Consider the following 14119-nt stretch of genomic DNA (forward strand, 5'->3'; position numbering starts at 1 on the left):
TATATACAAGTGGCAGAAATTTTAAAACAATTATTTCTGATGATACGGGATTGCTATTAATCGATTTTCTTTTGTAATTTTTAAGAATGTTTTTATTCGATTACTATAATGACTAAAGATGACACTTTAATATAAAATCTTATTATGATGGAAACCACGTCTTTTTGTTCAATAAAAGAAATCAGAATTCATAATTACACCTTACAAATTTATAAATGTTATAAATTTTTTTAGGAAGGAAAAAAATAACAACATACAACTTCTTTTTCGTTTCTTATATCATTATCGATAATGTGACTTCTTTTTAGAGCTATTACGCACAAACATGGTCACATAGTATATATAATATACATAATGTATATATAATATCCATTATATTATATATATCTTATGTATACATATAATTATATATATATATATATTTATATATATAGAATCTATATATTCATACAAATCCGAAATTTTTTGTTTGAATAGCAAGTAGTAGTTTATGTCTTAATATGTGACGAGAACTGTACAATGGAAGATATAGTCGGGAAATACATGTATTTGCAGTTGGTAAATGATCATCTGCTGGTCGTAATGTCACACTCGGCATTGGTTGAAAACCATCTTCACTTGCCGGTAATGCTGGAGATCCTGTCCAGAAATATACCTAAAAAAGAAATAAAGAATACATCATTTCTAAAAAGTATAGCAATTTGTTTAAGAGAAAAATTTTTTTACTATTATAGACATCTAATTGTAATCTCTTACCAAGTCTTGTCGTTCTGAATGAGACATTTTTTCGACAATAGACCATAACCATCGTTTAAATTTAGCTAATCTATCGGCAGGCTCTCCTGATTCATCATTGAAGGAAGTATATGATATCAAAACAGAAACATTAATATCACCGACTCCATTTAAGAGGAGTCTCAAATCTTCAGATGTTAAACCATCGAGTGCTCCTTCGGGTAGTACATCGAACACTCCCTCTCTCATGGCATGCAAAGCTTTGTCTTGTACCTTAATCATACGAACTTCCGCATATTTTCGAACATAATCATAGACATTATTTGCAGTTACTTCTATATCACGCCCATTAGAAATAAGTTCAATCGATCCGCCTCCTTCTTCAGGACATAAATCAATACTAAAATAATGAAATGCATATTATATATCGTAGAAATCAAATATAAGATATTAAAGAGAATAAAGGACTTAGAGCAAGAACATGAATTTACCTGAATGTAAGATCAAGAGCAGAAAATAAACTGTTACTATCCTTAGTTTCGGAATCAATAACAAGTTGTCTTAGGCTTTCATAAATTACAGAATCAAAAAATGCAAGATCATGAAAACGAATTGGTCTTCCTAAAATATATTTGATCACGTGACGATTTAAAAATATTGGACACAACTCATTTTGTAAAAGACACAATCCTATAAGTCTAAAAAATTTATTTAATTTCATTAATTAATGGTTTATAATTATTTTTATTATATTATAATAATAATAACTTGATTAACTATTTCTGTACTAACCTGCCTACATTTCTGAATGCGTTCAATCGTTCATAACTGGCCTTTCCTTGTCGCGGAGTATAAAAACCTCTTTTTCCCGGAGAATAAAAAAGAGGAGCATTATCTTCAGTATCATCCAAGATACTATTCTCAATTTTTTTCTTATTAGCTCCGCAACGTGCAATCAAACTGAATACATCGAGATCCAACAACGCTTCTTTTGCCGATTCCTGACTATGACTACGTATTATTTCAAATGCTTCCTCTACTTTTTGCTGCAGAGCATCTTCTGAAGCTAGTAACATCAACAGCTGTGCAGGAGGCAGCTCTAACAGCATACCAGTTATTTTAGCAGCTAATGCGGGTTGCAATGCATAAACCTGTAAAAGGTAACAATAGTCTGGTAATATGTGGTAATTATTACTATTATTATTATTATTATTATTATTATTATTATTATTGAATACTTTTGAATATAGTCTGTCTCCAAATTGTAGTTGATGCATAGTCAAATGATCGTTATTTGGATGGCTAACAGGTAATGGATGAGAATTGGAGGATGAACTACCAGCTCCAGAATTACTAGTTCCTTCAACAGAACTGGATGGATGAAAAACACGAGCTTCAAAAGATAATGTTCTACGTGTCTCTCGACATTTTCCAGAAGATCGAGGATTCTGTAATGAGAAAGCTCCCGTAAACAAAGAAAAACAAATTAATTTTTTTTTCTTTTTTTATATGTATTATATTTACTTGTCGCCTTAAATCATGGTCACGATCTCTACTTTTTAGCTTTCGAAGAACATTATATTGTGTATATTTTGATCCCACTTGTGCAGCTTCCAGGTTAGGCAGTTTTTCGTTTGCAAGCAATGCCTTTAAAAATATATATATATTTACATTTTTAAAATAAAAAACCAAAATAATTTCTATTATGATATAACAAACCTCTGCAATTGCAGTATAAAAACTTCTAGTTACTCCAGTGCCTTCTCCAGGTTCATCTTTGAAAGTCACTTTAACACGATGCACTGCTAATGGCGGTGCATTAGTAGCACGCCTATTATATAAATTATAATGTGTATTTAATTCTTTCATTGTTTGCACTAATAACTGTGTTCTGTCTCGTTCGACCTTGAACAAAAAATTTGTTTATATTATATATATATATATATATATATATATATATATGCAATATATTTCGTGTGTTTAAAATACCAATTAATTACTTTTAACAAATTAATGTCTCTTTGTTGTGCATTCCGAAGTTTTTCCATATCTCTTCGGAATTTCGCTTCTTTTACTTGAAAACCTCCTAATTCGGATACGACTGAACCAGCTTCTAATCCAACATCTTCCATGAAAACTCGTCCAAACAGATCAAGAGATAAACTCCAACGACCCAATAAAATGTTATGAGATATATTGGTTCCAATAGATGAAACTGGATTTGTTTCAACTGTTTCATGCGATATAGATGTTTCTTGATTCGAACTAGAAGTGTCCATCTCTTCTGTTGTATTTTCAATTGTTTCATTTGATGTAGACATCATTTCTGATGCACTAGTTTTATTTGAACTTGGTTCCTTTAAAATTAAAATAAAATATTATATTTTAATACATTAGTGAAGCTTATACATTTTTTTATGTGTTTGTAATAATTTATATTTTTTTTTTTATTATTATTATACAACTGAATTACATATATTTACCGAAACGGTTCCAGCTCTAACAATAACACTTCTATTTATTTTACATATATCTTTATTAGATTTGGTATTTCCTGTTACTTGATCGCTTTGATTATTAGTAGAAACTATAATTGGAGCTCGATCAATTTGTTCCGCGACAAGTGTGTGATTAAATGATTTTGCCTTTTCCTATAATATGGAAAATAAATCCATATTTCATTTTTTAATAAATAATTGTATCTCATAAAAGATTTAATGAACATGTAAAAATTATCATTATGAAAACAATAATATAAAAATAAAATTCTTTACAACAATATAATAAAATTTAAATTAAAATAAAATTTGCTATTTCTTATGCGAAAATTTCAATATAAAAAAAAAAGGAAAGAAATGAATAAATTTAATTAATTTAATAAATAAATAAATTTAATTTAATTTTATATATATTGCAGTTTTCTAGCAAATATATATTATATATTATGTAAATGAAATATTACCATATGCTTAGCAGATGAATCTCCAATTGTTACAGAATTACGTCTTGTATCTGACGATGCAAAAGCAGATCTCTGAATAATTTGGCTAAATGTTGGTGTAGGAGTATTCTGATTATCAGCACCACGTGCAGATAGACTAAGTCTTGTGGGTAATCCTTCTAAAGGATTCTGATTAGGACCTGCGTTTGCTGTTGGTTGTCTTGGTATACCGAAAAGATCTTCTCGCTTTGAATGGGGTTGCAATAAATGTGGTTGGTCAGCTAATGGTAAAGCTTCGCTCATGACAGTGTCAAAAGGATCAAGAGGAGGGCAGCCAAGACACAAAGTAGAATCTGATCGTTGCAAAAAAGGATGCTTTCTTCCTTTTGGTGTACTGCTATTATTACTTCCTGGTCCGCAAATAGGAACCTGAAGTAAATCAGGATAATCGACAGAGTCTGTCTCTAGAGCAGTAGGAACTGGAGAACTATATTCTTCTCCTTCATCATTATCATTTTCATCCTGTGATATATGATTATATTTTTATAACTCATATTAAATGTACATTGATAAGGAAAATATATTATTATGTAATACCTGATCATTCCAACTTGAATAATTTGATGGTTCCTTTTGGCTCTCTCCTCGTGATGATATTGGTTCCGATAGTGAACGCATATAATATACTAATGCATCAAAAACATATGCTACATGGCGTAAAGCAGAAACATCTAATACCGGCAAACTGTCCCTATGTTCGGCATTATGAGCACGCATTAAGGATAGGCAATAGGACAAAAATTCACGCCTCGCCAAATATACATCCCCACCTAAAGATATTAATTTTTAATCATTATTCTTATTCTTATTTATATAATATAAAAATATAATCGGAATGCATCCAAATGATTGCTGAAATATATAAACACTATATTATATAAATATAAAAATACTAGATGATACCTTCGCGTTCTCTACTGTTTCTTGAAGGTTCGCCAACGCCTGCAAAACCAACGGTGAGTCTTGTAGAAGCTTGTGGTGTGGAGATATTGGAGCTCGTAGCGATACCACTGCGTTGATTCCGACCTGTATTAGATTGTAATGTTAACGATAAAGCTGCTGTATTTAACAGTCCAGAAAAATTTCCTCCTGACAATGATGAAGCATTATTCAATGGATGTTCTGGATGCGTAGGATCTGCACTACGTGTTAAAGATACTCCGAATCTCAATTGTGCTTCCGTGGCATCCATTACCGTGAGTAACCAATCCCATGTGGGCTTTAAATGTCCTTCAAGATACATCTACAATCATCCGAATTATCATTCATATCATTTCTATTCTATTCTATAAATTTATTTAATCTCAATTATTTTATTAAAATATTATAAAATGTGTGTACCTGTAAGTTGAGTGCATCTTGATAAGTTATTTCCATTAATCGTGGCAAAGAAGGTGCTAACGTTTTATAATCTTGCATCATAACTAAAAGATCTGCTATCTGCCGAATAACAATTCCAAATGCACGTGCCAAACAAGTCGTACTAGTACCCATAATTATAGGTTCTTGTGCAGCTGCAACTGCAGATGTTGCAGTAGTACGTCTTAAAGATGCAGAGTCAATAAAAACCAGATTACTGCCACCTGTTACCCGCAGTCCAGCTGTACGCATACTTGAATCGCGATTACGTATTGCCCATTGCATAGAAACAGGAGCAAGATTATTACGATGTAAATGACCAGATGAACCACTGTAATAAAATATTAATGATATAAAAATGACTTTCATAAATATAATTGAAAAAATTAATATTATATAAATAAAATTGTAAAATTCTTTTAATATATCTGTACTGCATATATATATATATATCAATGATAAAGAAAAAGAAAAAAAATACCTTCGTCGTTCCAACTGATCATCTCCAATTTGAAAATCTTCGTTATCTTGTTCGTCAGTTTCTCCTGCTTCACTTTCATCATCCTCTTGCTGACTTGATTCTCCAGATTCATCCTCCGGAAACAATAAAATGGATCCCATCCCACCATCAGATCCTGCTGTAGCACCAGTTTGTACACTGCGTTGAGCGGATGCTGCATCTTGATTGCTGTGATTATCATCAGAGTCTGATTCTGTTTCCGCTTCCGCCAACAGATCAAGTTCTGTATCGGATTCACCATCTCCCGCCTGTTCTTCACCTACACCTCCGCCATTACTATCAATCTCACCTAGTGGCTGACCAGCAACAGTTCCAGAAACTCCAGATTCTTCATGTTCGCTAATATCGCCATCCACATCCATAGGAACTTCTATTTACACATGAATATTACATAATAAAAAATAATGAAAAAATATTTTTATAATAAAATGAGAATGATAAAATTAAAGCAATTTAAAATTTGTTTTATAATCATATATATATATAAATATGTATTCTTGCTTTGATAAATTTGTATTCTTCCTTTATGTTAGTTTATAGATCATACCTTCACCAGCTTCTGCTTCATCCATGGCAGAAACATCTCTGGCGATGGTTATATTATTGTTTCCCTGTTGTGTTTGTAAAGTTGCATCCAGAGTTTGAGAGCTGACACCACTATGAGGTATCAATGGTTCTATAGAAAACAATTCTTCAGAACCATTGATTACTTCCATTGCTGAACTAGTTAATGTAAATGGTGCCGTCGGACGAGCAACACCTAATCTTACAGGTGCTATTAATGAATCGGCAGTCTCGCACAGTTCTTCGACAGCTAATTTAATTAATGCTTGGAAAACTTTACGACACTTCATTAGAGGTTGCAATGCTTGACTTGTACTAAAATATGTTTAAAAATATATAAGTAAATATAAAAAATAAAAATTCTTTTAATTTGAGATATCTATTTCATTTCACCTTCTTCGTTTTGTTGTATTTGGTGCCATTTCTATTGTAAAAATCACAAATATTCGAGCTACAGATCGAACAAATCGACGTGCAACATTATTTGCTTCTTCTTGTCGCCCGGGTATTGTATCATTTTGTAATTCTCGTATTAAAGTCGTAAGAAGAGTATCGAGCATCTAAAAATAAGTTTTTGCTATATTACAAATTTTTTGTAATATATTTGAAAGTATAAAATCAATGTTTTTTTATACCTCTGCACTACATTTAAATAACAATGAATGAGTAAATTTATCAAGAAGAGCAGTGCCACTTTGACGACATAATTGTCCTTGATCTCCAAATAATTGTTCATTTCCATTCACAGAAACTCCTGACATAATCATACATTGTACTGCTGGCCAATCATTCAATAATCTTTCTAAAGCTTTTCGGTTAAAGCGAGGAGGTTCTAAATCATGATCTGGCATATCTGGTACATAAGTATCCAATCCTTTTTATGATTAAAACATGATTACTTTCTATTTTTTATGTAATTGTTCTTCATATATTTAAATGATTAAAAAGTTAAATACCATCAGATGAAGGTCCTTTACGACTCGCAGATGTAGAACGTTGCCGTAATGCAGAACGATACTGTCGTTGTTCTATCAATTGTCTTCCTACAGTCTGAACCAAGAATAATAAAATACTTTCTCCTCTATAAAAAGATTAAAGAAATAATTAATTAATTTCGATCTTTTATAATAATTTTATCAATTTATTATACATTTATATACCGTGAATTTATCTTTGTAACTAGATCAGTGTTCACTACGAGCCGACAAAGAAGTTCATAACGAGCACCTTGATGACCCGCGATGAGTGCACGACATTTACACTTTTCCCAACAATCGCAATAAGCCGTAGGAGAAGTTATTTTTATTCTACAATCATGTCCTCTATGACAGACACGAGCACATTCTGTGCAACAACACAGAGATCCGATCAAACCACAAGTTTTACATTCAAAAATATCTTGATTGATGTGTTGAGTTCCAGTCCATGTAAAACTACAAGTATCATTGCAGCAAGTAACAAATAATGGTGATAAATCTGGATTAGCATCCGCAGGAAGTATCATAGCTGAACATTCCTTCTGATCTCTTCCAACTTTTTGAATAATGTCTAATAAAATGAGTGCTGCATGATATGCTCGAACTGATACAGCAAGCATTAATGGCGTTTGGCCTTGGATATCTCTGTTAACACAAATATTTGAATATTTTTCTCGAATTGCAAAAGTATTTTATTTATTAATATTTTATGTGATTACTTTGCTGTGAGTAGCTCCTTCAGATGTGGTGCTAAAACACTACTTTCGCACATATACTTTAATATAAGTAATGCATTATTTCTTCTTTCAACAGAATCTATTATATAAGTATTATTTGATGTTACTCCAACACCTAAAATATACAAATATTTATTTAGTATTAATGTTGTAAAAATTAAAAATGAAAAAAAATAAAAAGATATTCAATACTTTTACCTGATTTGTTCATCATGGATATGCTAGCAGTACCAATACTAAGCAAACTATCTTCTTCTCCTGATGTATTATCAAAAGCTTCTGGTGGCCAACTTAAAGTTGGAATTGGTTCTTCAATAGGTGCAGATGGACCATCAACAGTGTTTGAAACTAATTCACGTTCTATACCTTACAAATAAATTAATAAATAAAAAATAAATAATCTATAACTTATGTAAATTACATATGCAAAAAATGTATTTAATACCTTGATCATTTTCTTTGTTTGAAGTTGGTGAACACATACTAATGCAAGCATGTAAAATATTACGATTACCATCACAACGTTCCATTAATATTGATTGAATTTGTGTTGTATTATTTTCTAAAAAATAATATATATATATACATATATATTATATATATATATAATAATATATATCATATATTTTATACATATACCATATTTTTATAAAATCAAAGAATAACTATACTTATACTTACTGTGATCTTGTTCTAAATTGCAAAAAACCTGTTTAATACTTTCATAGTCGCACCTTAATATACGCGGCATTAACAGGAGATTATCAAATGCTAATGCAATAACTGCAACTTGATTTTTCATATTAGTTGAATTGGAACAAGTTGGTATAGGAATAGTCGAAGCACCAATACATTGAACTGGAACTAAATCCAACCAATTTGGATCACGAATAGCATCAGCGCAATCTTTTGCTAATGGATAGATTGTATTATTTCCATCTCTAAGTATCATAGAACACTCGATGTTCTAGTATAAAATTATATATAAATTATATTCTTATATTATATTAAAAATAAGATATACTTTTACTTAATGAAAATTACATACTTCTCCTGAGCTTGTCAAGCTAATATTTTGTGGTTGTAGACCCAAAAATGATGATACATCCGATGGAATATAACAATCTTGTACATATCTTCCAGTACTTAAATTATATACAACGTAACTTAATTTGTTTCCACTTTTCACTATTGCATGAATTCCTATAATTAATCGATCATTAATGATATTAATTATTAATCGTTAATTCGTTAATTATAATTTTTTTAAATTTTACCTTGTCCATCAGTAGCAATGCTTAAAATACTATCATGTGATCCTTCAACGATATTCACTCTTCTAGGAGTTCGTTGAAAACAATCTGGAGCTCTTGGATTCATGGATGATTTTATTACCTAAATTTACAATCATAATAAATCTTATATGTAATTGTTCTTATGATATTTTGATAAAATTTAATTTCAATATTTAATTTACCTGTATTTCATCTTTTCTTAACAATCTACAATCAGCTAGCAATTTAATTAATTCTTCAGTTGTTAAATCTTTAAAATCTGATGTACTGAAATCTTTTTCTTTAATTTCTTTCTCTTTTGAGTCTTTTGAAAAGAATTTTACAGCAACATAACAACCATCTACTTTTATAACTTTGCCTGCATATATAAAAGATATTAATTAATATAATATATAATATAAATTATATAACATTTTATTCATTCTTTATTCTTTTTTTTTTTAATGATTAAAACATACCAATAGGAACTGTTTTTACATCTTCTACAAAAACAACATCTTTTAACTGCCATTCTTCTTCATCTTTTCGTTCTGATTCTCCTTCATTTCGAGGTGCAACGCGTTTTTGTCTCTCTATAAAATTAATAAATATGTAAATTAATATATATATTATAAATTAAAATAAATAATTTAAATAAGTGATATTACTATGACTTGTTGTGATACTGCCAGTATCACTACATGTACTTGAAGCTGGTGAAGGTGGTGGAGGCATATCAAGTCGATCAGCAGTTTCTTTATGATTTGTCTTATTAATATTACCATTATTTCCATTTGTTTCCCGTTTTTCTATATTAACACTGGATAAATGAGTTCCAGCTGGTAATATTTTAAATCTATAAGTGCTATCCAAATTCCAAGCTGCTCCTAATAATTGTCCTACTTTTGGAATTCCATTAGCAATGGTAAATCCTTGAAAATACATCAATTTATAGAAAAATATATATATAAAATATAAAATATAATCAAAATAATAAAAAAATAAATCAAATCTTTAATATTATATATTTTTTAATTATATTATATTAAAACTTAGATATAATATTGGATTTAGATTTTTTTAGATACAATATAATATTTAATAAATTACCTATTGCTCCAGGATGATATATAGGACTATTTTTCATACAAACATGTGCACCATAACTAATATCATTTGATGATACTGTGGATGATCTATGTTTTCGTGATTTAGCCTTATATTTTTCCCATAATTTTTTACGTTGTGCAAAAGGTAATACACCCCTATATAATAAGATTACATTTAATAGTTTTTTGAAATAAAAATAATTAAAAAGAATAATTTTTCATCTTACCACCAATATAATGCACCACTTTCGAGTTTAGCAACAGTATATAGAGCACATGTATGAAGAGACACAATTTTATCCAATGTAAATTCTGTGAAAGTTTGAGCAGGATGTTCAAGACGAGAAGCAACATGCCCTACAAGTTCATCAAGCCAAGTAGCTACTTTGCCAGACTCAGTACTAATGGAACATCGAATAGCTGTGGCAGATATATTAACTATTTTTTCAGTTGTTACTGCTAACCATGGAGCTTTTGGATGATGTATATTTGGATTCTATAATAAATATTAGTTTTGTTTTTTATAATCATTATCGATATAAAATATATGAAAATAAAATATTGAAATAAAATTTATTTTAATATATATATTATTATATTATTTATATTATTTTAATAATCACCTCTGGATGTTTATATGGTTCAGATTCTGACCATTTCCACTGATACAATTGTCCTCCAGCAGAAACAGCAATTAATTCACTATAAAGTGAAGCAATTTGAATAAAACGAGGAGCAAGATCGCTACTGCGTTCATGCCACCATTCTAATTCTTCTGATATCCATAATGGACTCTGAGAAGCTAGTTCTTTCTTTTTATTATCTACATAATTTTTTGAACATAAATTAAATTTTATAATTAAGATACAAATTTATTGAAAAAAGAAATAATTTTCAAAAATTTTAATTTTACCAGAATCTTTATCCCAAGAATCCTTAAGTGCTGATTCCAGCCAACGTCTTGGACCACAATATTGACGATCTCTCCATTTACTAAAATTATCTCGGTCTCGGTCTCGTTCAGAAGTACGTTCACCTTCTCTATCATTACCTATTCTACGGGAAGAACTACCTCGACTAGAAAAATATAAAAATTAAGGATATATTTTTTCTTCTAAATAAAAATAAAGCAATTAAAAAATCATTACTTTCTCATTCCTGTATATCCAAACATATCTTCAGGAAACATAGAATCTGCATCAATTATTACAGAATGTTCATTGCTAAATCCACCATCTAATAACGAAATTAGATCTTCTGGAACGTAAGTATCTGCTGCATCTTCGGCATCATCACCTTCTTCATCATCCCGTGACAGTAAATTATTTACTGCTAAATTTACATCTAAATTTGTACGCTATAAAAAATATATTAATAAAATTCCAATTAAATTTTAATAATATAACGAAAAATACATCAATCAAACAAACCTGTAATTCTCTAATAATAAGATTACGACTTTTTCCTTGCAGTACCACTTGAGCCTGTGTAATAAGATCTTCTGGTACAAATGGAGCAGGTACAGATGCAATAGGACGCGAACTGCTACCACTTCCTCCGCCCATAATTACACCTGGAGGACCTATTCTACCTCCACTGCTGTTTCCTCCACTACTACTACCTCCACGAATTGCAGAACTACCACGCATAATTCTGGCACGTGATCTAGACATTCCTGCTCTATTTCCACTTCCACTACTTCCAGTACCGCCATTTGGTGCTGAATTAGAGTTATCAACATGGTTTTTATTTGTGCTACAACAATAAAAAAATAAAATATGAAATTACAATAATATAATAAATGTTATTTGCAATAAATTAAAAATGACTCACTTTCTATTTGGCTCATTTTTGCTCAAATCTAATCTATCTGACAATACTGTAAATGCAACTCTGCAAATTTTATGGTCTTCTGTAAGAAGAGCAATATGTGTTGGACCAACCACAATATGTTTTACTGGAACCTTCAATCCACTAAATGCTGGTAGTGTTACAAATCCATATCTGTTGATTTTTTCTGCCACTTCCTTCAATCTGAAAAAATTTAAAATATATAAAAAAATTATTATTATTATCCCAAGTTGAATTAATTGTTATATATATTATATATATGTATATGTAGACAGTTCAAAATATATATTTTGAGTAAAATTAAATTTTAAGTAGAATATCTTTCTTATTTTTTGTTTGAAAATTTTTCAATATACATATATATAAATAAGATAAAGAAATATTCATATAAATAAATTTTGATTTTTATATTGTAAAATATATATATATTATAACAAATATTTAAAAAATAAATTTTCTCAGTTGGATTATATATATATATATATATATATTATATATGTCTAAAATACTTATATAATAATATAAATAGAAATATAAATATATAAACATAAAATAAAATTTTTATAAATTTAAATAAATATTATCATTAGATATAATTATATATCACTTAATTTCGGATATAAACATATCAAAGAAGAACTATGAAATATTGAAATATGAAATTTGAAATATTTTGCAATGAAAAATTAAAAATATTATATAAATAACAAATGAAAGAAATAAGAAAAAAAAGATATAAAATAAAATTACATAAAAATAATTTTTCAAATAATATATATATATATATCATACAGTAAAAAAAAGATACAATACTAAAAATAGAATAAAATGATTTTTTAATATCTGTATGTATACATATACATATATATATATATATGTACACACATATATTTATGTACATTACTTTAATATCTATATATATATATATATATATATATCGCGCGTGAACACACATACACACACACATATATATGTATATGTATATATATACACATGTATCATACATATTTCTTATACATACTATACATATGAATATATATAATCTTTTAGATTGAATACTGAAAAAGATGATTACTAAATTAATATTTCCGACATTTTTTTGTATTTTTTTATTTACAATGATTGGTATATATGTATCATTTAATAGAAATATAATGATGTGACAACAAACTTTAACTTTTAAATGATATATGTTATACCGCTAAATTATTCGTCATTGCAAAGGCTAGAAAGTTTTAGACTTTAGATTCGAAGAAAAAGCATAGAAAATGTATGCTAATTGATATGAGCAAGCATATTTAAAAATGAATAATGAACAGATCTTTTCAATACGGAGAGAAGCAGACATACTAGAGATATATTAATGAAAAACCGATAACAGATATGTTTCCTTACCTATCGTTTAACTGATCGTCTGTTCCAGGTAACGGATGTACGACAAAGTGTATCGATGTCATTTTATTATAATACGTGAACGTATTTAAGACCAAAATGTCGTTTTAATAATTCTGTACACACAATTTCACCACACCATCGAAATGATATTCAGCCATGTTTCTGAAGAAACAACCAGTTACGTGTTCTTGAACGCAAGCGAACCGAACTATATTATTACGTATTCATAAATGCATTAAAAAATCTCACTAATACAGATTCGGCAATACGCATAAATGATTAAAAAACACGAATAAATCAAAATATTCCAAAAATGTGCATCCGTCTTTATGGAATTGCTACCGATCGTCCAGATGCTTCTATTACGTTACTGCATTGGTGATACAAAAGGCAGACATATACATATCATGGCGGCTCTCAATTAATAGCAACTAAATTATTGTATTATCAATATTAGATTTTTTAATATAAATAATTCGAAGAATTTTTCTCAATATTAAATATATTTTATATTCATTTTCAATTAATATTATTAACAAAAATATAAAAATATTTTAGTTTATATATTTATATATTTAGCGTTAATAATTAATATTT

At 28.9% G+C, this 14119-nt stretch overlaps 1 protein-coding gene across 3 annotated transcripts; it reads right to left on the bottom strand.

Annotated features, from left to right (window-relative positions):
* Positions 1-77: 77 nt before the first annotated feature.
* On the bottom strand, positions 78-13963 carry LOC102678986 (E3 ubiquitin-protein ligase hyd). 3 transcript variants are annotated; one of them, XM_006621642.2, is made up of 37 exons: positions 13523-13963; positions 12110-12310; positions 11707-12031; positions 11425-11633; positions 11190-11353; positions 10900-11099; positions 10504-10772; positions 10278-10432; positions 9836-10099; positions 9647-9760; positions 9371-9546; positions 9171-9288; positions 8942-9096; positions 8575-8860; positions 8339-8455; positions 8086-8259; positions 7876-8008; positions 7340-7801; positions 7136-7260; positions 6815-7053; positions 6573-6739; positions 6163-6494; positions 5577-5985; positions 5078-5426; positions 4763-4979; positions 4640-4678; positions 4274-4506; positions 3698-4198; positions 3219-3386; positions 2736-3092; positions 2455-2640; positions 2260-2382; positions 1974-2183; positions 1528-1886; positions 1227-1433; positions 757-1135; positions 78-655 (listed from the first exon to the last, which is right to left on the bottom strand). In XM_006621642.2, the coding sequence occupies exons 1-37, from the start codon at positions 13582-13584 to the stop codon at positions 446-448; spliced, it is 8394 nt and encodes a 2797-aa protein (XP_006621705.1). In that variant the 5' UTR covers positions 13585-13963; the 3' UTR covers positions 78-445. The 3 variants fall into 3 exon arrangements, with proteins under 3 accessions (XP_006621705.1, XP_006621704.1, XP_006621703.1); XM_006621641.2 differs by having other exon boundaries at positions 4640-4979; positions 8092-8259; positions 13523-13962; XM_006621640.2 differs by having other exon boundaries at positions 4640-4979; positions 13523-13584.
* Between the last annotated feature and the right edge of the window lie 156 nt (positions 13964-14119).

Source organism: Apis dorsata, unplaced genomic scaffold, assembly GCF_000469605.1.
Source record: "Apis dorsata unplaced genomic scaffold, Apis dorsata 1.3 scaffold_631, whole genome shotgun sequence".
Lineage (NCBI taxonomy): Eukaryota > Metazoa > Arthropoda > Insecta > Hymenoptera > Apidae > Apis > Apis dorsata.